Source organism: Epinephelus moara, chromosome 13, assembly GCF_006386435.1.
Source record: "Epinephelus moara isolate mb chromosome 13, YSFRI_EMoa_1.0, whole genome shotgun sequence".
NCBI lineage: Eukaryota > Metazoa > Chordata > Actinopteri > Perciformes > Serranidae > Epinephelus > Epinephelus moara.
The window spans coordinates 19,230,490-19,255,623 of record NC_065518.1 but is presented as its reverse complement, the minus strand read 5'-3'; the positions used below and the strand labels follow the sequence as shown (position 1 = coordinate 19,255,623).

The following is a 25,134-nucleotide window of genomic DNA, read 5'->3' as shown; positions in this document are numbered from 1 at the left end:
GAGCCTAAAGCAGTAAATGAAATAATAAAATAACAGTTCAATGTGACTGCGGTGCATTACGTATGAGTTAAGTCATCAGATCCCGCCCCTGTTCGAATTAGGCGACAGATACAAGTATACAGACCTGTTATGTGAGGTACATTCGTTCAGTTAAACAACATATACCTGATTTGAAAAAAAAAAAAAAAAAAAAAAAGCACCCTTAGTGAATAATCACTTATTTCCCCCTTCTCTTAACAATAGCTAGCACATATTAATGTAGCCTGGACTTAATTTTGAATTTGTTAAAAAAAAAAAAAAAAATTCTCTCAACTTGACTTTTATTATTCTATTTAGCTACTTTTCCTTTTTTCCTTCTTTAACCTAACTTACTTTGATCATTTATTTACAACCAAACTTTGTACTTACTCCATTCTGTTGTTATGTTTGGAAAAATACTTAACAATATTTCATAATTTATAGCTATTATCTTTAATGCAGAAACAATGTTCATTGTTCCTGTTGTTTACAAAAAAGGGGAATAGCACGTGTAATTATGTGTTGTTATCATCTGTCTATCCCTAATAAAAAAGATTAAAAATAAAGAGAAAAAGACAAGAAAAACACAACACCTTAATCGATGCACCCATTATTGTATGAAGGTTATAAACAGCAGATAGCTGAGCAGCTATTTTGTTCTCTTAAGGCCACAGTTTAATTTCCACATCCCATCTTCTGTTCAGACAAAAATCACTGTTATCATTATGTCTCAGTCCCAAAACATCAGCCAGTAAAAGTGTTTTTCCATTTTGTTTTCATTGCCATTTATTTGGTACACACTCCTAATACTGAACGACTCATTTCCTGCCGGCCTGGGACTAAATCCAACTGGATGTGTCTCTCTTTCTGCTCTCCCTGTCAGCCTCATGTTCCTTTATTTCCAATTAATTAAAACAGAGAGGTAAGTGGGCTGTTGTTAGAGTGTGAGATGATAAACTGACAATGATGACGCAAATACAGAGGAAATCACAATGTTGCTAAATTGTCAGTGCAGTCAAATTTGAGACTAAACTCAGGACTACTGCCATTACCTGCTTTCCCTGAGGTAAGATCTTGGTGTTGATAAAATCATTGCCCACATTAAAACTACTCAGCCATCAACAGAACGGCAATGATTCCATGTTCAGACTGTATAAATAGGTTTTACAACAAATAGTCATGCTCATTTCATCTTCATCTATGTCGGCACACTTCACTGACCCGATTTTACACACCGATCAACCCCAACATGAAAACCACTGACAAATGAAGTGAAAATCATTGATAGTCTCGTTACAATGCAGTGTTCTCAAGGCATGATCTGGCATCTAAATTCCCTAGATCCTACTCTGATCAAGCATCTGTAGGATGTGCCGGTACCCCAGAGCAGGGGCGTCAAAGAGGGGGAAAAGAGGGACTAATTACTCTGAGACCCAATGGGAGGGGGTCCTCCAAAAGCCTGGAATAAAAGCTTGGTTTTGTTTGCATTTTTTTACCAGTGCCATAACCACATTGCAATTTGCTGAATCAGTCTGTTAACCCTTTGAAACCTGAGCAAACTGGCTTGATTTCCTTTAAAAACATGGAAAGAAGGCAATGTGCAATGAAAGAAGAAATCACCCCAAAAATAGCAAAAAAAAGTAAAGAGAGAAAATTAAAAACAAGAAAATTAGTATTAAAAAAAGAAAGAAAGAAAGAAAGAAAGAAAGAAAAAAGAAAGGTAAAAACAAACAAACAAGGAAATTACCTGGAAAGAGTGATTAAAAATTAAAATAATTCAGTAACGATTTAAATGTAATAGTAATTATAATTTTTTCCCCTAGCGTTTGCTCTAATTTTTAAAAATAATTTTCAAAATCTATTTTTTTGGGACAGTTCTTACCAAGTTGCTCATTACCTTTTTTCCCATGTTTTTAAAATAAGTCTCACCGATTTGCTCAAGGTTCAAAGCTTTAAATCCTTGTGAAAGGTGTCTGAAAGCAGCACAAGAAAAGTGATGTTGCTCTAGGTTTTAAAAAGTTAAAAGACCGTACTGTGTATGAAAAAGCAGTGGAGGCTCTCAAGGCCCCTCTCACTAGGTCCCTGCACAAGGATTCATCTCTAAATGCAGCTAAAGCTGAGTGACTGCTTATGTTGCCGGAGCACAAACATACACTGCCATGTCTTTCCCCAGGGAAGGGAAATCAGGGTTACAGAAAAAGGGAAAAGAAAGAAAAAATTCAAAAGTTGCTTAAGCGAAACATGGATCAAGAGAGGAAGGACGGGGGGTCAGAGAGAATGCTTGAGCATTGGGCCCTGAATTTGCCCCAGATGTCTTGTGTCCATGCCTTGACAGGGCAGAACCAAGTCCGATCCACAGTAGGGCCTCTGACCTGTCGAGACATAGACATATGACCTCTGAGGGTGTCCTGGGGCGTCTGGACACAGGGCCTTGGTGGGGGATACTTCAAGTCCTGTGGTTTGCGAGTTGGGGTACCAGTACATCCCAGGTATACACAATCAGATTGAGATCTGGGGAATCTGGAGCCACGGTCGATGCCTTAAGCTGTGTCATGTTCCTCGGGCCATTCCTGACAGGTTTTTGCAGTGTGGCATGGTGCACTGTCCTGCAGGGGGCACAGCTAGGGAGTGCCGTCACCATGAGGGGGTGTACTTGGTCTGCTATGGTATTTTAGAGAATGAAGCATGTCACATGAATGTCAGGATCCAGTGTTTCCCAGCAGAACATTGCACTGTGATGAGATGATCAGTGTTATTCACTTCACTTTAATGTTGTGGCTGATCGGTGTATATGTAGTTCAACTGAATACAGTACGACAAGATATTCAATGCTCAAATTGATGGACTTTAATGTTTTTTTATGAATATACACTCAATTTGAATTTAATGCCTGTAACGCGTTAAAAGAAGTTGAGACAAGGGCTTGTTTACCACAAGATTTAAAGACTGTTGGTGTGGAAGAATGGGCCCAAAATCCCATCTGAACCCTGTGAGAGGTTAGTGTCTTCATACAAGCATTGCAGACAAAGACTTCTCCAAGTCTTAATTAAATTTAGTTAGCATGGTCAACAATTTTTTCTTGTGCTATTCCATGTTATTGCACTTATTTTTTATGGGTTGAAATGTTACATCACCTCCTACAAGAACTTAAAGACAGCATCAAACAAATAAATAGGCTACAGACAAATAGCAAGGTTACAGGAACAAAAGAGATATAATTAACCGGGAACACACTGCATTGTAAGATTGTGCCAAGACTGTTCTTTGTCAGAGCAGCGTCCTTGGTCCAAAAGAGCAGAATATTTTTCCTGGCAGCAAAAGTCAAAAGATTGAAGAATCTCTTGTGTTTGATATTTGTAATGGGACCATCTGGGAGACTGAATGAGAGGCACATTGGGTCTAATTCTATTTGAGCACCAAATATAACACACAGTTCATTCACAATATTAGACCAATAGCTCTGTAGCTGCCAGACTTAGAGTTACACTTGCAGCAGAGAGGAGACGTATTAGCATCCATTTTGTTTTTGAGAGCAGGTGTGCAATGTACAGTTCTGAACTGAGTAGATTTGGTTGGATTACAGATAGATATTTCCAGAGCATGGATCCACACTTCCTGCCACTCCAGCTCGTCAGTAGAGATGTGTCTTTCCCAGGCTTGCTTAGTAGCTTGGTAAGTAATAGTATCTATCTATGTAAGAACACTAATGTGTAGACGAAAGGTAAGTTCTAAAAAAACAACTGTACATTTACTCTTACACTGACATCACTCTCAAGTACATTGAGAGTAACAAAAACTGGAGTCTACGTGTGCACACTTACTTGGCCAGTAAAGCTGATTCTGATTGATCTGCTAATAAACCTACAGGGACTTAGTGTGAATCAAGCTTATGGTAGTTTTCTGGAGGCACGTCTCCACCATCTGCCTGACACAGTGACATCAAATGGACTATTTTACAGTGTATAATGCGGTTCATGGTACAGATTTTGGCATCGCTTCAGGTTTACTTCCACTGCAGTACCACTAGGGGGCACCAGATAGCCACCAAACACCACAAGCACTTAGAATAACCAATTTTATGGTACACTGTTCTCTTCAAGGTAGATATAATTAAAGAGCAGGAAACAAATTTAAAAGTTGTGTGGCAAAATAAAATGACAGACTAAAAGGCTGCCCATGGTTGGTTTCACTGCTACATTGTTTGCTCGCTCTGGTGCCTTCACCTGATTGGTGACAGGCCAAAACAGCAACACAAAAACATTCCCCCCTGTGTAGCCTCACATCAGCTCCCCCTCCTCCGTGAAAGAGGACTTATCCACCCGTGCTGCAATTCGTCTACAATCTTTAATTTGAAGTCACTCCTACCGGAGCGTGTTCCCTCAGGCAGAATTACGCACTGTAGCCTGCTATTCACATTCACAGTCTATTGAAGCAGCACATCAGTGGATGTCTGTACCGAGGACACAGCCTGTGAATCACTGTCTGAATGCAGCTTTTCTTTTAAATACATTTGTTGAAGGTGTTTTTTTTTCTCCTGCGTGGATGAGACCTGGACAAAAAGTTGGCACTCGCAGCAGACTCCTTTGCGTAAAGGACCGCGTGTGAATCATGTATTGCGCAGAATCTCTGCTCACTTGCGATTAATTTACAGGAGAGAGGCGCATCTCCACCTCACAGGATGCGAGTGGCGCGCTGAGTGTGATTGCATGCTTTTGGGCAGGGGGTACCAAACTTGCGTAAAGAGCCCGTTTCTGCACAAGTATTGATCGCTGGTCACAGTTAAGTGATTGATACAATGTCAGCCTTGCGAAGGAAATTTGGCGAGGACTACCAGGTGGTGAACACCAACCGGAGCATGACTTTTTCCGCACCGGCGAAGAGAAAGCGGCAGCGCTTTGTGGAGAAGAACGGCCGCTGCAATGTCCAGCACGGTAACCTTGGCGGGGAGACCAGCCGGTACATCTCGGATCTCTTCACCACACTGGTGGATCTCAAGTGGCGCTGGAACCTCCTCATCTTCATCCTCACTTACACAGTTGCGTGGCTGGTGATGGCTTCAATGTGGTGGGTGATCGCCTACATCCGCGGCGACCTGAGCCACGGCGGCCACGACTCGTCCTACACCCCGTGCGTCGCCAACGTCTACAACTTTCCCTCCGCGTTCCTGTTTTTCATCGAGACGGAGGCGACCATCGGCTACGGCTACCGCTACATCACGGAGAAGTGCCCGGAGGGGATCATCCTCTTCTTGTTCCAGTCGCTGCTGGGCTCAATCGTGGACGCCTTCCTCATCGGCTGCATGTTCATCAAGATGTCGCAGCCGAAGAAGCGCGCGGAGACGCTGATGTTCAGCCAGGACGCGGTCATTTCGCAGCGGGACGGGAAGTTGTGCCTCATGTTCCGAGTGGGGAACCTGCGGAACAGTCACATGGTGTCCGCGCAGATCAGGTGCAAACTCATCAAGGTGGGTTACAGGTTACACAGAACGCAATGTGTCCAATAACATCACCACACAAGTAGGCGCACTTTGGCGCAGTGAGGACATGCCTCTTCAAATGTCACCATCAAAGCTCAGGCTAATTGACAGTCACTTCATTTGTTTGGAAATCGCTCATTGTGTTTAAGTGCTTTGCAAGTCATGCGTTGAATTTCTATTCATCTCCAGAATTGATTGCATTCCCTGAGGGTCTCTATGATTTGCAGCGGCTATATGCTCTTAACATGAGGGCTCCAACATAAGATGTATTTTAATGAGTTACCATTTATCCCCTGCAGCAACTACTTCATAGCTGGATTGGCCCTGGACACATTATAGTGTTTCTGCTGAGTGTGATGCCTGCTACACAGCCTGTAGTAAGTTCAGCCTCTGCTCCCTCTGTCCACAGAGGAGATGAATGGGCCCCAGGGGGACAGTAGGTGGGAAACTAGGCGTATTGACTAAAAGATCAATTGGACCAATTCCTTCACTGAGCACGCCACAATGTGGTAAAGACTTTTTCTTGAGGTCAGTCTCGCCTGAAGACGAAAAAGCCACTAATCTGAGGCATTGAGAGCTATCGATACCTTTGTGTGAAGTGTATTTCAGTGCCGAAGGAATCCTGAGGATGAAAGGAGCCGAGGCAGCTGCTGGCTATGATGAAAGAGACGTTTTAGTGTCAACTTCACAACTGAGGGAGCCTGAAACTGCAGTGCCAATCAATGCAGTTTCTAAATCACACCTGATTTTTTATTTATTTTTTTATTACCAAATGTGTTTCTGAAGTCTCAACAATCATTTTTGTTCTCTGCAGAATTGATGACTAAAAGGTGGACAGCATTTGTTTTCTGCCATGCACCTATCACATCACATATAGTCTGATCAGAAGCAGATTTTTTTGTGCTTTATGTGCAAGCATAGGTGTAGATTTAGGGGGGACGCAGGGGACACGCCCCCTAAATATTAAGAACATGTGCATTTGTGCCCTCCAATAAAAACATGAAAATAGCAGAGGACTTTTAACAAAATTAAAGACATTTACACCATATATTGCTCCAGAAAAGGTGCAAAAAAATTCACCAAAATGAGGGAAATTAAGTGTTTGCGTCCCCCCAGTGATAAAACAAAACGCCGATGTGTGAAAGCCCCACATTTTCTCACTCTGCACGAACATCCTATACATGAATTCCACTCCAAACATCAGCAGATATCTAAAGGACAGCGGTGCTTTGTTGTGACAGGGAGAGTTAGTCGTGCTTTAGTCGTCTCCGCTGAGTAGCGTGATGATCCCAAGTGACAGTTTACTTTCTGAACCTCGAGGGAGACTCACCAGAAAGCTCCCGGCATGTTAATATGGTCAGAACGCTTTGTGTTGCCACTTAGATTGTATCCAGGCATATGATATCATTAAAAGTAATGTTTTCTGCTCGGCCGTTTTTCATTTGATTAGGGTGAAAGTATCCATTAGAGAAATAAAAGTCACCCAGTTTCACACATTAAAAGCCGCAACTCAATAACTTATTATCGCTAATGTTCCAGCCTTCTCTGGAATGCGCTTTATTTCATTTCATTATCATTTGCCCTTTAATTAACGGCCTAGAGAGGCAAAGAAAAATATGCTGTGTTAATTGCAATTAATCAACACAGCATCATAACGGCACAAATGCTATATCATCAAGTTTTCTCCCTCCACAGAGGCCGATAGTCACATTGAGAGAGTTTAATATTCTGTAACAGTCTCCTTTAATGCTTTCAATGGGTTATTTCAAATAGAATGAAAGCAGAAGCATATTCACCCATGGGGCATGCTGTCATGTTTGACCTTGCTCAGATTTGTCCGTGTTCCAATGGTACAGACATTGCTTTAGTAGAGTTAACCCTTTTTATAATACATGGAGCCACTAGTGATTTATTATTAAATAAAACTTGTCGGGATAATTTAGATTAGGGCTGGGCAGTACATTTATATTAAATCGATATCATGGTATGAGGCTTCAAACATGATCTCATCCCTACCGCTTGGGCAGAAGCCACGGGCGTTAGTGAAATGACGCCGGGGACAACCTTTTGAGCTGTATGAAGGGTGAGCAGTAAGAAGGGGTTGGCAGTTAGGTTAAGGCGAGAAAACTACTTGGTTACGGTTAGAAAAAGACTGTGGATGTTGCCACAAAAAAAAAAGAAAAAAAGAAACAGGCTTCGAGTGCTACAAACGCAGCTCTAAGAAGGGGTCGACGGTTAGGTTTGGGCAACAAAACTACTTGGCTATGGTTAGGAAAAGATCACGGATGTCGCCAAAAAACACCTGGCTTTGAGTGCCACGACACAGTGGTAAGACAGGGTCGGAGGTCAGGTTTAGGCAATAAAAGTACTTGGTTATGGTTCAAAAAGATTGTGGATGTTTCCAAAAAATCTCCAGCCTTGAGTGGCCCAATGCCAACTCCTGGGTTAAAGCCCCAACCTGGACTCACTCCGAGGTCGTCGAAATCCGGCACTTGGGCAGCGACAGTTACTGACAAAAAAAAAAGCCGTCCTTTAGCGTTGGCATGATACGCAGCTGGTCTCTGTTATAGTTTAACAGCGCTCTGCAGTGTCAGGGGCAAACATGGCAGGACAAGAACCAAAGTTAAGGCGGGGAAAGTTGCGATGTTGTTGGTGTAAGATTCTAAAGCCAAACCCTTCTCATTTTTCCTAAACCTAACCATGTGTGTTAGTTGTTGGAGGAAAACATTGCGTTGTTGTACTGATGTAGTGCTTTTATTTTGAAAGAGACTTATGTAAACGGTAAATTTCCCGTGAAAACAGAAGTGTATTTTAAAAGAGGATAATGCATGTAACAGGCGTAAGTGGATATAGCCTTCCAGAACGTTAACAACAGTTGCACCCAGGATACCTTTCATGTCGTACCTGGACGTGGAAGGTCATAACTAAACGTCCATATGTGACAAGGTCGGAGTGAGAATTGAAAAAGTTGAAAGTCCAATACTCTGTCATGACACAGATGCATTTACACTGGTGTTGCCATACAGCCCGGTGCATCTCACACAGACGCTAAATGGCGCCCCTAATGTCATTATACTGTAGTATCACCAGGGACACTGCCCATGTGGTGTATTTTGATACTCTGGGAGTGAGACCAGGCTTACTGTCTCAGATAATGAATTCTGGTAATATTGGAGTTTGTCTTTTCCTGGTTTGAAGGCTGCATTACAGTTTAGTTTTATTTACTTTTATATTACAGTAAAATGATGTAACTTTATGAACTTATCAGACTGTTTGGTATTTATCTTTACCCATGTAGTCCTTATATCCACATTACTGATGATTATTCATTGAAAATCTTATGGTGTAAATTTGTGAAACCCTACCATATCATCCCAACATTGATACCAAGGCAATAAATAGCATGATTTTTGCTTTGCTCCATATCATCCAGCCCTAATTTAGATTATAACCTTTATTTGACGTTTTAAGGCCCAGAGGAAAAGTGAAAAACTTGTGGTGTGAGCAGGTCAGATTCACAACATGAGAAGCAGAACAAGCTGCTGCAGTGCTGTTGCAGAGTAGATACATCACCAGCACTTTGGCTTCACTGCACCTTACTCAATCTTGCCTTTACCTCTGAGGTGTTTTTTTTTTCCAGAGTAAATGAACCTGCCTGAGCCTAATATAATTACTGCAAAAAGGGAACGCTTGTTGTTTGAAGTGTTCTCAACCATCTGTTTTGCTGAATTTTTTAGTTCAGTAGACCTTGGCTTTCTTTCAAAGATCAGTTGATTAGATTTATGTGACGATCCTGATCTGGGATTTCGGCCAGTAAATGATGATCTTTCATTAAACCATCTTTTAAGTCACAGTTATTTGTGTGTTGGTGGAAGGTCAGACATCCAGGACTTCGCTAATTATCTGCTAAAAGGCATCACGTTGATGTGCCATTAATCCTACCCTGAGGACAAACGGCTAAGAATCAAAACGTGCTCTCTAAGGCCACTTTAATAAAGGAATGTTTCGTATGTTTTCATGGGTTTACTTGAACAGTTTTTTTTTTATTCTAGATCAAATATGTTGCAGGACACCACTGTAGCCTTGCTGCTGAACACATGCAGTATTCTTACGTGTCTTTAAAGCACACAGTGATGTTTTAGAGACAATAATGTGATGTCATTGTGGCATCAGACTACACAGTGAGACATTGTAGAGTAAATTGACTACATCACCCCGTAGTACTATACCTCACTGTAGAAACAATGCCGCGGCATGTGTCCAGGTAATGCACAGCTCAAGGTCACTGTCAGATGGGTTGCCCACAAAGCTGACAGGAGAAATGAGACATGCAGTAAATCCTAATGACGGAGCTGTGTAAACGCACGGTGGCATGGCAACTGCAATCAATTCCCAGGGCGAGGCGCAGGTTGTAAATTCTTATGGGACTTGGATACCTGAATAAAGTTGGTGACATTCTGCGCTTGTGTTATTTACAGTGCCACGTACTTGGTATGCAGCAGTGCATCTGTAACTTTTTAATGTTTGTTAAAACAGCAAACCTGTCGGGAGACCTCGTTTGCTTAAAATAAATGGTGTGTTTGTAACAGTTACTCACAGAAGCACATTATGGTGAAGCATATTTTGGTGCAGTATTTGAACTCCCTTCAACTTTTTCGTTCACACTTTTTCATAATGATTCAGGAAGTGGTGATAGAAGACTTTTATCTCACATTAGCAGTTTGTTTCCATCAGCTATCTACGTAAGTGTCAGCCTTGATATCGCCAAGTTTTAATGAAATACTTTGGAAGAACTAAAAAATCCTGCAGAATGTTGAGCACTTAATTCATCACCTTCCAGCAGCCATATAGGTAGTGCTGCTGCTGGTGCCGTCTGATTGGTGGTTGGCTGTTTGCCTCCATGAATTTTACCAGTTGAACATCTGAGAAATGAATAGAGTTGTGAGGTGGTTCTGGAAGTATTTTTCTGTATTACCATTTCAAATCTTAATTTAAAGAAACAGTACGCAGGAGATAGTGGTATCTTGGGGTGTGGACTGCAGATTGTAACCAGCTGAAACTAGTCTCGTGTGCAAAGCCTTAACTCCTGGTTAGAACTCCTTCAATGTTCATTTTTAGGTTGGGGTTTTTTTCTTTACAGAGTCGAATTATCCGCAGAAGTGTCTTTCTCCCCAAAACAAACAGACCTGGTGACTTAAACTGGTAACAACACTAAAAAGAAGCAGCAGTTTCACGTTACAAATTAGTGCTCACATTTTTTCTGATCCAGACTTTCACGAGGTTATTACCAGGAGCTGAACTATCCACAGAAGTCTCCTCCTCTCTTAAACAATAAAGCAAGAATGAAGCAGTTTCATGTTAAAAATCACTGCTTTTTTCAGACGATGTTCAGCTTGTCGCAGACGAGCTGCTAGACCAGCACCTGCTAACGTCTGCTCACCTTTATTTGTCTGATAACTTAAGATCTAGCATTGAGGAGGATTTCACCAGGAGCCGAATTATCTGCAAAGGTCTCTTCCTCTCAAAAACAAACAGAACTGGTGATTCAAAGTGGTAAAAACACCAAAAGTCGTTTCACATTAAAAAATACGTTTTTCGAATGCTGCTGCGAAATACAGTGACCGTCACAAGGAAGCATAAATGTGAATGGCCCTATCTAGAGCCAGTGTTTGGTGTGTCCATTCTGGGCTAATGTAGAAACACAGCAACATGGTGATCTCCGTGAATAAGGATCCGCTCCGTATGTAGACATAAAGAGCTCATTCGAAGGTAACAAAAACACGCTCCTTATTTTCAGGTAATTACACACTAAAGAAAACATACTTATTATGTTACGTTCCACATATATTCACCTAAATCCTACACATTGGACCTTTAAGTGATTCGGTCAATGTTACGTAATGACAAATTAGTCTTTTGCGTGAGAGGCATATTCCATTAGATGCCATTTTTATTGCAGTTAGATACAAATTTTGTGTTAGCAGTGACTATGTTGGCAGAGCCTGCACTTCATTTTGTGACTTAGCTATATTCAGACTGCAGGTGAAAGTGGCACATATCGAAATGTTTTGCTCACATGGAACTCAAATCTTTCTTTCTTAACAGTGTGAACAGCTCTCCTTACATGACAGCTGGATTCTCACAATATCAAGAGATCACATGACAATTGAGTGATCAAATGAAAACTGATCTTGTCAGGCTTCAAGTAGCTGCGTTTGCACCACCAGTGGTTCAGACCGATCAGCGCCTTCTGTGTAGCTACTGGCAGCTAAGGTCACGGTTTTAGGTGCGTGTGACGACACAGAGACAACTGTTCCCTCAAAAAAACCTGGCGGCTCCTAAAGAGGTTAGGGTAAATGCTGCAATAGCATCAGAACTGGAATTTAACAAGAATAGCAAAGAACGGCACTGAAGGCTTTTCTAGATGGAAAATACATGTTTGCTCTTCGCCTGACTGGCGTGTGACAGACAGATGGTTCTTCGTATCACCTGCCAAGTATTGTTTTGAGAGTGCCTGCCCTTTTCCAATCAGTTTCCAATGATGGCTTCTCAGATGGTTCTGTGGAACGAACCACATCTGTTGCATCAGGGGAGTGAACAGCACAAATCACATGGAAACTGATCTTAGGATCCCAAATTAATTTTGATTTGGGCAACTTTCATATGTAGTTCTAAATACAACTCTTAATTTTTATGACGCAACCTCAAATTCATGCAACGTTTACATCACTCTAGATCAACATCTGTCACAATTCTGTGCTAGTGGGAGTCACTTGGTGAAAAACAAAACATATCTTGTGGAGAGGCACTGACAGATGCAGTTAAGTAACCTTTGACATCCTGAAAGTTTGAATGAAATCTGTTTAAGTGAAGTCATTCACGTCACGATCCCACCACTCCTGGCTCCGACTCCCCATCCACACACACCTCCATACAGAAGTAGCAGCCATTGCTACACAAAAGGCCATTGTTAGAAATTTGGCTCTCCTTCTCCTCATCCTCATTATCAACAACTCATAAATTCAGTGGCTTCCACTGCATATCATCTCATCAATGAAAGAATCAACGCTGACTTCAGTGGCCTCCGTGTTTACTTCAGTACAACAGCGTGCTGCATGTGATGTATTCTTTTGTGTAAGCAGGTCACGTCAGGACTGGAATCTAAAAACTAACGTGGACAGCCAAACACAAAAATCAGATTTGAGCAATGAATCCAAATTGAGCAGCACGAAGGCTTGCATTGTGAACGTTATTTCTTGGCAGGACTGTGTGTTTCTCTACATCCATTATGCATATCAACTTAAAACGATAACTGTCCTTGAATTTCAATTAATATTAATGCAGCTTGCATTAATAAATCAATAGAATGCAGTGGTGCACTGACCCTGCAGCACTGGCACAATATGATTTCAATGTAAAGACACATGCACATGGTTTGCCAACAGAGCACGGAGGAAACACACTCATCCTTTCAGGGAGAAAAAACAACAAAAAGACAGAGAGACGGAGCCAGAGAGTGACAGCTGGGTGGTGCTCATCAACATCAACAGAAGCTCGTCTCAGTAGGTTGGTACGCAGCAGGAGATAAGTGATAAGGGCTAGTTGTGGCAGATAGACAGGCATGTATGCAGGCGTTTAGCTAGACAGGCAGGCAGACACGTCAGCATGACCCACCACATCTGCCACCATCTAAGTCTGAAGGATGGGCAGAAAGAGAGACAAAAAGAAAGACAGTTGAATTAGCTTTAATAGTGCTGTCGACAGATTGGGAACGGCAGCTCAAGTGTGACGTCTGTGTGAACATTACGTTTGATGTCCAGCTCAAAGGTTCCTGCTGGACACACAAATACACAGCCGCATTAAAGATGCACACTGTGCACACACTTTCTACTTTTCGCTGTTTGTGCATCTTTGCATCGCTTTCACATATACACCTCGCACGCACACACACACACACACACACACACACACGCACACACACTGTCACCGAGGAGGAAGTGAGTCACCAGGATTCTAGAACCTGCTTTCACTCAACCTGAATCTCAGGTGGCTCAGTAAATTAAGCACTCCCTCTATATCAGGTCCTCTTCCAAAGGCCATTAATTCCCCCCTTGTGGCACAGACTGTTTAGCGGCAGTAAGAGAACACACAAAGCTTTCACCTTGTTAAAACCACTCAGCGAAAGGCAGGTTCCTCTCTCTTTGGCAAAGGTATAATTTTGTTGCAATGAAGCTGTGAACAGTATCTAAAAAATAGCAGCGTCACTTTCGCGACTAGAATTTGCTTTAAATATGACTTCCTGGGAAATTGGTTTCCAATCTCATTGACTTGTATGAGCATTGCTGACAAATGGGACACCTGCCTGCACTCTCTCAGTGACAAGTTACATTTTTAAATGATTGGGTGAATGTAATACAATTAATATATAATCACGACAGGCTTTTTTAAGGATTTCATTTGCTCCTCCCTCGAGACGGAGGAAGCTTTTCCAGAAGATCAACAGTAAAATGGAAAAATCAATTGCAAAGGCATTACACTTGCATTTAAATGTTTGCCTGTGTTTTTTACACCTTATTACATCTAAGAGACGCTACAGGAGGATGGGGCAGGAAGCTGCTTAATTAACTGCACACAAAGTACAATTAAATGAAAATATCAAAGGGAAACTTAACTACCTAAAGGCGCATCAATTAACAACGCTATTCATAATTCAGACATGTCACACATGAACATAATACCAATGAACAATACTCTGCTGAAAAATGGATTTAAATGTGTATTTAAAGGAACAGTTTGACATTTTGGGAAATATGCTTCTTTAAGTGAGATGATAAGATTGATACCTGTCATATCTGCTTGTTAAATTTAAGGCCATAGCCAGCTGCTGGTTAAATTAGCTTAGCATAAAGGCTCGAAACAGCTAGCCTTGCTCTGTCTGAATATTGCAAAATAGTTTCTGTATATATTTAACAAGATATAACATGTTAATTAGCGAGCTTTAAAAGTGCAGATAGGTGGATTTTGTTGTCTTTGGACAGAGCCAGGCTCACTGTTTCCCCGTTTAGTCATTATGCTAAGACAAGCGCAGAGACTATTTCTGACTAGTAAAACATGTCGATCTATAGATAAATTCTGCTTTTCTTCAGTTGACTGCACTGTGCACCAACTGGTTCAGGTGGGAGCTAGCTAGCTACCATTGCGTCACGATCCAACAGTATTGTTGTGGAAATACTGTGCCCACCCTTCGGACTTGCCCGGGTCATCCCAGTGGGTAAGTGGCTCAGTTTTGATCGCAAATCCCCTTTATCATCGTTAACCTTGTTATTACTGCTTGAACTGTTAGCTGCGAACTGTTGGTGGTGCTAACATAGTTAACAACGCTAGCAGGGTTTTGCAACTCAAAATGAAGCCACTTACTCAGCGGGGCTATATGTCTGGAGACTGGAGGGTGGCTACCATGTTTCCACAGCAATGCCATTTCGCCGGCAGGATGGTGTTACCGGTGGTAATCGCCGAATGAGCAGCTCCTCTGGCTAGCTCCCATTCAACCCAGTGGTGGCCTTGAAATGCAGGATTGTTACCCTTGGTATCACTGTTCGCACAGTTAGCAGGATGGTATTACCAGTGGTAATCGCCGAATGAGCAGCGCCGCGAGCTAGCCTCCTTTCACACCATTGGTGGCTTTGAAATGCCTCGCGAAGGCTCCCTGAGTCAATTGAACATTGAACTAAATGGGAAAGGCCTCTTGTATTTCATTTAATTTTGCATTTTACTTTTTACTAAAAAATAACCAGTTAGTTACCAGCTAATAGGTGGGGACCAACAAAAACAACATTAATTGAGACTGACAAACATTAGAGTGGTATCAATTTTCCCATCTTTGCAGAAAGAAAGCAAATAATTACTTTCCCAAAATGTCAAAACTATTTTTAACTCCATGAGTGGATTCAGACCCAAACCCCCGTGTTGGCATTAATGCTGAATATACCATGCAGACTGGTAGATTAAAGGACAGGCAGATGGTGTGGGTTTTTACAGCTTCTTGTATCTTTGTACTCTTTTCTTATTTACCCAGGCATGCAGACTTTTTAACATTGTTCTGTTTTACAAAAACATCCCGTCTGTCTTTGCTTTCAGAGTTCGTTCTGATTTAACTTCAGTAGACATGTGACATAGGTTCCCTGTCTGCATATTCTGGGAGCGCCCATCACTGGTACAGGATGATGGGTGACACTTTCCCCCAGCAAGCCAGGGATCTGTGGGCGCAGACGTCTTCCTGTGAAATGTCGCACCCTTCTGTCCTCAACATCACTGTGAATACAAATGACAGTTTGTTTGCCATCTGTGGACCAAGTGGCTCTTCACTCAAAGGGCCAGGGAGGCTATACTCTGCATACAAGTCAACATTAGGGGACAGAGAGAGCTATTTCAACTGAGCCAGAACAGAATATTACATAGTTTAGGTTAAAATTTAGATTTTTTCCCACTCTTTATTCACTTGTGTTGATAGAGTGGTAACAAATAGACTGAAGCAGGGTTTTTATTTTTGACCCTTTGGGGGAAATAAACACCTTTTCCTTTGTAAATCATTCACTCTTGACGTTAAGAGGCTTGCAATTGCAATCTCCCTAATTCCATGTTTTCATTTAACAGCTAAAAGAGTACTTTATTTGATTGAGCTTAGTTTCCTGAGAGCGAGCACTAGTGTCTTCTCCATAATCTAATGATACTTGTCTTTGAGGCCGGGCTACCGCAGAGAGTTTTAAAGTGCTCTAATGTGCTGGCAATGAGAGTAAAGGCTTAGTGTCTCAAACTACAAATGTTACCAGTGCTCATGGTGCCTAACAGATGATATTTTTTACATCCTTGTTCTCATCTTTACCCAGCATGTCTGCCAGTAGGTGCACAGAAAACGACATCAAGGTCCTGAGAACACTTTTTTAGTGCCGTTGCCTCTCCTGGGCCTTCTGTTCTGTTATCTATCATATCGCCAAACATGTCAAAATGTTCATTTCTTTGTACTTTTTACATCAAAATCCTGTGTCTGCCAAATGTGTCAAGAGTTCTTTGTTGACTCATCCAAGTCTCAGAGGCAAATAAACAGAGATTCAGCCACCCCTTCTCATTTTACAAAACATGCAAGTCTGTCGAGCAAACTAGCACTAAAGCAGCAGGTCAGAGGCATTTAGGCCACATATCCTCATACAATCATTCTTGTGATATCCTACACATTCATGCACCTACCGGTTAGGTATAGGTTTAGGAAAAGAATCATGGTTGGACGCTGCCACGTTCCACATGTGCGTAGGCTAACTTAAAATAACTCAACACTGACTTCTGGTTTCACACAGGACACGAACAGCAGTCTCTTGGGTCAAAGTCCTGCGTTTTTGTGACTTGTCCACAAACCTGATCTCCTTCTTTATTTGTTCTTTAAACTAGGGCTCAGTGATAAAACGATAACTGTAATAATCAAAATATAGTTTTCAGATGTAAATAGAACAAATGTTCGATAAAAGTTTGATATAATTAAACAAGGCAAACACTGGAAGATTGGGGTTGCTAATACTCTTTAAATGCTTGTTGCCACCTGCGATTCAATGGAAGATGAGAGCAGCCACTGACACCGACATCAACTCATCTAATGCTAACAGTATGATAGCAAGTTAATGTTAGTCAGTTGCGGCTATTTCAGTAGAATGAAATGACGTAAGTAAATGTGTATATATGTAACATTAATAAAACTTTAATACATTAACTCATCCGTGATCATGATTTCTGTCTGAGTCACGTCAGACAGATTTTCATTGGCAATGAATTAATGATCCCACGCTGCTTCATGACATCATCGAAGTCTGTCTTTTGTTATTGATTTGATTGAGGAACGGCAGACTGTGCATTTAAAACTATGGAAATTACTAGCAACAGTTGAGATTTCTTTCTTTTGTTTACTCTGTTTGCTAAAAATCTTACAAAATGTTTTAAACCATCTGCACAAGTTTGACATGCTGCTTACCAGAATTAAGATTTCTTTGTCTATTTATGGTTTTATTTTAGACATTATTTGATTATAACTGTTTGACATTTACATCAGATGTATGATAATTATTGACATCGACTGATGTGCCCATTTTCTAACATTTCAGGCCATATCACCCATCCCTACTTTAAACTACAGCACCTGACTTTTTCCTTTGCTCCCATCACATGAATCAGCACAGTCTGCACCACATGGGTCATGTGATTGCAGCTTCCTGGCTCACAGTTATGTGGGTTATACACAAATTATAGTGCATCACTTCTTTTCGTAGGTGTAAGTTCAAATAGTGACTGAGAACAGTCTGATTTAGGGGCAGTCATTTTGCAGCAACATCAATATAAAGCCTGAGGCTCAGGACAAAAGTCTGCCTCTCTTCCTTCCTCCCCCCATTATTGGGATGATGGAAGCAATCCTGAACAACTATGACCACTTCTAGTTTGGAGGCTTTGTCCCACCTGCCTTTGTGCTCTAAAATTAACTCCTTCTTCACTTTAACTTCCACCCTAACATCCTATTTCATGTAGAGCTATGTCTAATCGCAGAGGGAAAAGACCTTTTCAAAGCTTTAACACAGCTTCAGTTGCACTCCCATCAGGGTTACATGCACATATACGTATACAGTAGTTTTACGGGGATTGTGGATGAAAAATGTCCTCTAAAGTGGCACATAATACCCAACAAAACTTTCCTGGCTGGCAAAGTGGCCTCGTAGACTGCACACCAGTTACCCTCAGGCAGGGTCATAAAACCCCTGAAGCCTCATGACAAAAACCTTTTAATTCTTTTGTAAACAAAGACAGGCCTTGAATATTGGATGGAGTCCACTCGTTCTCTTAGGAATGGAATACATATTTTAATCTGAGCCTTCACATAGGAACATAACCCTAGCAGAGTGCTAAATATATTTCGTATGTATGAATGATTCTCTGTCAAAATCTGCAGAGGGAGACATGTAGAAACAGCTGTTTGCAGCTCATTGTCTGTGGATTGCCTGATATCGGACAGAATTGTCAACTTGTTTCACTCCATTTCCATCTTCAGTCTGCCATTGTGTCTACTCTAATTTCTGTGGGGGGAAGGAGATCCGACTTTCCATAACCAATTACAAGAGACCAATGTATCTGCCTGAATGGGTCAGGACCATTAGCACTCTCAAATGGTGCGCAGACTCCTCTTTTTTGGCGCGGTGGAGTCGACCCCTTGTGGCAGCTGTTAGTGAGCCTTAGATGTGCTGGTAGTGGGGTTTGGTACCTGTGGACAGAGCCAGGCTAGCTGTTTGCCTTTGTTTAGCAAAGTTAAGTGGCTGCTGGCTGTAGCCTCTTATCTAGTGTACAAATATGAGACTGGTATTGATCTTCATCTAATTTTCTTCAAGAAAGTGGATACGTGTATTTGTCAAGATGTCAAACTATCACATAAATACCACTATATTTACAGCATTGACATATTTAACAGCATATCTGAATATATGTTGTTTCCCTCTCAGTACGTACTTTTTAAAAGGTACATTTTTTAATGTTCACAATCCAACGAGAAAATTAAACTGCCAAATATCCATTATATTATTACAGTCACCAAGGCGCATTTAAATTCTAATGGAAAAATTTAAGCAAAGTAATCAAGTTGCTGTAACTGCACTGATTAAAGTCAAACACCAGCGCTCAAGATAATAACTTTTGATTAACTTTTTTGATTAAAAATACCTACTCGACATTTCGAAGAGAATAATTCAAACCACAAACGTTGTTGCGTTAAATATTTCAGCGCTATAAATTCGGTGGTATTTAAAATCAACATTAAACATTCAGTGGTGGTTAAATTTCACATCTAGGTATTAACTTGCTTCTCCTGCTCTGAAGTTGAAGGATTACCCTGAATAACCACTCATAAATAAAAATGTAAATGTTATATGTCCTGTTCGTTTGTGTTTCCAGTCTCGGCAGACCCCAGAGGGCGAGTTCCTGCCACTGGACCAGTGTGAGCTGGACGTAGGTTTCGGGACGGGGGCGGACCAGCTCTTCTTGGTGTCACCTCTTACCATCTGCCACGAGATCAACACCAAGAGCCCGTTCTTTGATCTGTCGCAGCGCTCACTCATGAACGAGCAGTTTGAGATTGTTGTCATCCTAGAAGGAATCGTGGAGACGACTGGTTAGAACAAATTGTTTTTTATATACAGTATATATACTGTATATATATATATTTTATTCCTAATAACTTTGAATAAACTTTCCATTCCCTAATCATTTCATCGTCATTTAGCCTGTGGCATGGAGCATTTCTCAGTAATATAAAATAAAATATTTAAAGGAATGTTTAATTTCATGGTCTTTAATTATTCAAAAGCACAAGCTCCTCTCCGTCTCTGTCGTATTTCTTTTTTTCATATCTCTGTCTGCCTTTTCCCTGAAGCTATTCTCCAATTTTCAATTCTGCTACCTGCTTGTGGCTGTGTGTCCATTTTTATTTAATAGCTCACTTTCTACACATTTCTTCATGCTTTTAGTTATCTCCTTTTTGTCTTTTTCTTGTCTGTACTTTAAATATTTCTCTATATTTATCTCTCCTCTCTCCATTGCAGGAATGACATGCCAGGCGAGGACGTCTTACACTGAAGATGAAGTCTTGTGGGGCCATCGTTTCCTCCCTGTCATGTCACTGGAGGAGGGCTTCTTCAGAGTCGATTACTCCCAATTCCACAACACCTTTGAGGTCAATACGCCTCCCTACAGTGTAAAAGAGCAGGAGGAGAAGTCCTCGTTGACGTCGCCCAACTCTCTCCCTGTCGCACCCACCCCCTCCTCTCCTCTGCTGGGTAACGGTGGCCGCGGAGGCCGCAGGGAAAGGCTTCTGTCAGCTGACTATGCAGACCATGTAGAGGACCAAGCCTCCAGGCTGCCCAGCAAGCTCCAGCGCATGAGCTCTACCAAGGAGGAGCTCCTCTGGAGGGGACTGAAGACGGGGCCAGCTTTGCCTGGGGGGAAGGCATCCAGCACAGGAGACCTTCCGCTTAGCATTCAGAGGCTGAGGTCCAGCTCCATCCCGGTTGCGAGGCAAGGACAGCTGGAGGAGCAGGTCCAGCTGCTGTCCTTGGATGGAGAAGCTGAGGAGGGTGAGCTGGAGAGACACAGACTGCCAGCAGCCATTAGCACCATCTCTGCCCCAACCCCAACCCCAGTCCAGATCCCCTTGGTAGGGAGTAGGCCAGAGGACAACCTGCCCGCCAAACTGCGCAGAATGAACGCTGACCGCTGACTTCTTTTCTGCAGACTACTTTTAACTTTTAAGACTTTTGAAAATTGAATCAGGCTTGATGGGCATTGCATTAAAATAAAGACTACTGTGATATAAGTTTTATTTTTTTTCTGCAGATTTCGGTCAGTATTTTACATTTACTTATGGGCTCTCTACTTAGTTGTCTAATGCCACAAATAGAATGACAACACCAATAAGCCATCCATCCGCTCATACTGTGAGTCATTTTTGATAGATCACCATCTGTGCCCCCCCACTGACCTCGAACACTTCTGCCCTTGTGCTTGTTTCTTTCACTTAATGTTTATAGAGTTGCATCAAAGACTTTATTGTCTCAAACTACACTTCTCTCAACTAATGAAGCACCAAAGTGATTGTCACAAATAAGACTGATCTGAATTGACCATTCGCTAACCCCCTCCCCCAGAACAGTGATTGTCTAATCATAGCTTAGCAACTGTAACTAGGCACGGCAGATCTGTCAAGCTTTGGATTTCTCCACATGCCTCAAACAGTGTACATGAGGCTTTAGTGAGACAAAAGACCCACTGAAAGCAGCATGATGCAAAGTTTTCCCTCATTTATTTTCTACGGGGTGTCAGCAAAATAATTCGAAAGGTACTGTGAGCTTCCTTGTGATGCAGGAGTGACCACTGATATGAAAATAAGGAGGGGTCAAAAGTTAAACATTTTTAACTGGATGCAAATGAAGGCGAAATTAGCTTTGTTTGCCTCCGGTGGGTCTTCACCACAAGAGTGGTACCTCTGCATTTAAAGAGTTTGGATCAGCGTTGCCAGATATGCGATAATTATTGTTTTTGTATGATAATTTTGCCCTCTATGATGTACGATCCATAATGCCAAAAAGTGCCATAATGTACTACCTTTTCTGATGATAACAATTAGCAGTTGGTTTCAGTATCATTTTACTTCCTGATGTGTTCAGGCGTGCAAAATATGGATCCTAGGGACTCTTAGGGACTCATCCCCTCTTCCAGACATACTAGCTACATAAGCTTGCATTAAAACATTTTTAAAAAGCAGGTATATTTGTAGGCACGTCAAAAAGTTGTTTCCGTATGTATTTTGTTAAATTACACATTATTTATACCTATTTGTTCTTGTGCTTATGACTCACAGATGATCTTTTTTTTCAAAATACAACATTTTGAAGCCTATTTTCCACATGGCAACGCTGGTTTGTATGGTGGTATATTTCTTTTAACCTTTCAAAACCAAAAACACAAGCAAAAGTGTGAGAAATGGATTAAACTGTGTGTTTATATGCTTTAAAGTAAGCATGTCTGGCTAACAAGCTTAGTACCTGTAGTTTGTGGGGTTACAGCAAGCGGCAACCTCCAGCACTGAAAAACAAAGCCAACACGAAGTGCAAAAAACTGCAGTCTTTTAAATGGCCATTTGAGGCTGGCTCCAGAGGCGAGTCTGTCCCAATATACCCCCATGTTAAAATGCTCAACTTTAGCTTAAATAAACATGTCTACAGCCTGGTACAAAAATCAGTTTTGATCTGTATAGCTAATTTCCCTCATCATGACAACTGCACAGACGGTACATTTTTATGTAACTCACCGGTTACATTTTATTATGGCTTAAAATTATGCATATTTAAGGGGAGGGCCACATGAGTGACAGGCTGTGTGATCCATCCACCACCTCAGAATGCCTCCTTGGGCCGCTCGGGACCACTTCTTTTTTCACTCCCGTCAGCGCATTGGTCACATGATCACAGCCTTTCAAAATACTTGGGTTATGCACAAATTACTGGCTCAACATTACTTGGAGTATGTATAAATTTTGGCACATTACTTTTCATAGAAATACATACGAACAGTGTATGAGAACAGCCAGAGTATTTCCACACTGTGTGGAAGCTGATCCTGGAAGCTATCAGAGTGTAGCTAATGTTAGCAGCTCTGTCCCGCTGGTGAGGATGCTGGCTTTTTACATGGACCTATTAGCTTTAGCTTGAGTGTTTTAGCACAATATTGTGTATGTAGCCATCAAGTGCATATTTAAGACCATATTTCATCATTTTTAGGAGAGGCAGGTGAAAATATTAACAAAAGTATCTAATTTTTAGCCAACTCATGAAGCTAATGTTAGCTTAACTAGCTAGCTAAGGTACAGCTGGTTGCTGGCTGGAAATGGTAAACCTGCTTTTGTCTACCTCTGTGTAAAATGAAGTATTGTTCGATTGCTAAGAATTCTGTGTGGTAGTCTGCCACCGTAATCACTGTAAACTGCATATGTGCCGTGTGAGAACGAAAGCTTGACAGGCATAGTGACAGTAACTTGGGCGGATGGGGCTTAGCTAACGGTCAATCAATGTAAACTGCATAAAAAAGTCATAAAACCCTGAAACACAAGTCAGGTTGATACACTATATTTATTTATCACTTGTACTGAATATTTGTTTGTTTGAATGCTCATTTGATTTGTATGTTTACTACTGTACAATTTTAACTATTTTTTACCTCTGGGTGCAGTGTTTGCATTGGCCCGTTATACGCATGGGTGACAAAATGTAATCACAGTTTTGGACTCTTTTATCATGAACTGATTTACAAAAATGTAAAACAAATATTTGGGATTGCAGGGTTGCTGACATCAGGGGACACGTGTATTATTGCTAATATAAAAGGTAAGATAAAACTTCATATTGCAACTGCTAAATAATAAATTATTTGAAATCACAAGTGTTTCTGTGAGTATGTTATTCTTTTTCCATAGAAATGCTCACCTTTTCTGTGGGACTGAGTTCAGCATTTAAAAGTGTACTTCACTAACTTTCAACAGCCCCCCGGCAACACTTCGCTGGCTCTTGGGCTGTTGCCATAGATTTCAATAGCTAGATACCAGATGCCAAGATGGTGCCTATTCATTTTAATGGAGTTGGTCGCCAGGCACATACAGCAAAAATGTTTTCTCCCTGGTTCACTCCTGTGGTATGCAGCCCACTGAATACGCACAGTAGTGTTCTCCAGCTGTCCCTGCCCGCAAGTTCCCGCCAAACATAAAACCACCATGGCTCAAAAAATTCAAGACTAGAAAGATTCATAATTGACCTTGTGTGCAGTTGGAGGTGTCTTGTCAACAGTTTTACGAATGTAGCGGGACACTACTGTGCATATTCAGTGGTCCACATACCATGGAAGTAAACCCAGAAGCTAGAAAACGTTTTTGGTGTATGTGTCAGCTGAGTAACTCCATCAGAATGAATAGGCGCCATCTTGGCATCTAGTATCTAGTATGACCTTACCTCTTTCTCTTTCAAACTCTGACCAAAGTCTAATCTAACAATAAGGTAGTGCTGATCGAATATATATTAAGATTATGTTCCTGCGTTGCCTATTTCTCACCAACAATGTTTTTAGAAAAATATTTTAGTGCCGTGTTTAGCTGTAATAGCGAGAGTTTGTGAACAGGAAGTGGGTGCCTTCTGTTTCCTGCACATTCAAACCTGAAGCAGAAAAAACTGAGATAAAATGGTAAAACTAGGCTGCGCTAATCAAATATAAACCAAGATTCAGTTAATGAATTGCCTCTTTCTCATCTCAGATGTTTTCAGAAACATGTTTTAGCTTACTGTTAAACTGTATGAGATTGAGATTGTTTCTTGCCAGCCAGACGCTATTTGTTTTAAATGGGTGTGTTTGCATTATGTCACTTACCTGCGGGAGCGTTTATTGGTCTCGTGCAGTGCAGTATATTCTGGTAGTTTTTCTCCCTCTTGAGCAAAAGCGTCCTTTTACTCTGTTTCTCAGTTCTGTAGCACCGATTTGAAAAGTATTTGTGTCTTTCTACTGCAGAGACATCCTAGTTTTATTAAAAGGCCATCTTTCCAGCAGTGAAATACTTCTTTAAACACCCTGAGGTATTTCAGACTGCAAAATGCACCAGCAGCTCATGTGTCACCTGCTGTGATGGTTAAATCAACATTCATCAAATATTAAAGCCTTAAATGGAATTGTGAGTTGTTTCTGTTCTGAGGCAAGTTTTAAGAGGGCAAGAGTTTAGAGTTAAAACTTCAGACAAAATCCTCTGCTGGCATTCAACCCCAGCTGGTAGGTTAACGTACTCTACTCTGTCCTCTGCTCTCTTGAAATGAAAGCCCTTGGCCTTACTCTGGCTGTAGCTTCAACTAATTATTTAAGTTTTCCTGTAGCTGACAGTCATGCTGTTCACCAGCCTAGTCAATGGCACTTTTGTGGCTATTAAGATAGAAGTGCTCCAGAGGAGGGCAATTTTCCAGACATTACACATCTGAGGATGTCCAGAGCTAATTAGTCATACTGCAAAGAATAGCATAAAACAGAAATTTGAT

At 41.4% G+C, this 25,134-nt stretch overlaps 1 protein-coding gene across 1 annotated transcript; it reads left to right on the top strand.

The window, feature by feature from the left end:
- The first annotated feature begins 4,460 nt into the window (after positions 1-4,460).
- LOC126399725 (G protein-activated inward rectifier potassium channel 1-like) lies at positions 4,461-23,457 on the top strand. Its single transcript, XM_050059919.1, has 3 exons — positions 4,461-5,482; positions 19,469-19,685; positions 20,116-23,457. Exons 1-3 carry the CDS (start codon positions 4,814-4,816, stop codon positions 20,787-20,789), a joined length of 1,560 nt encoding a protein of 519 aa, XP_049915876.1. The 5' UTR covers positions 4,461-4,813; the 3' UTR covers positions 20,790-23,457.
- Positions 23,458-25,134: the final 1,677 nt, after the last annotated feature.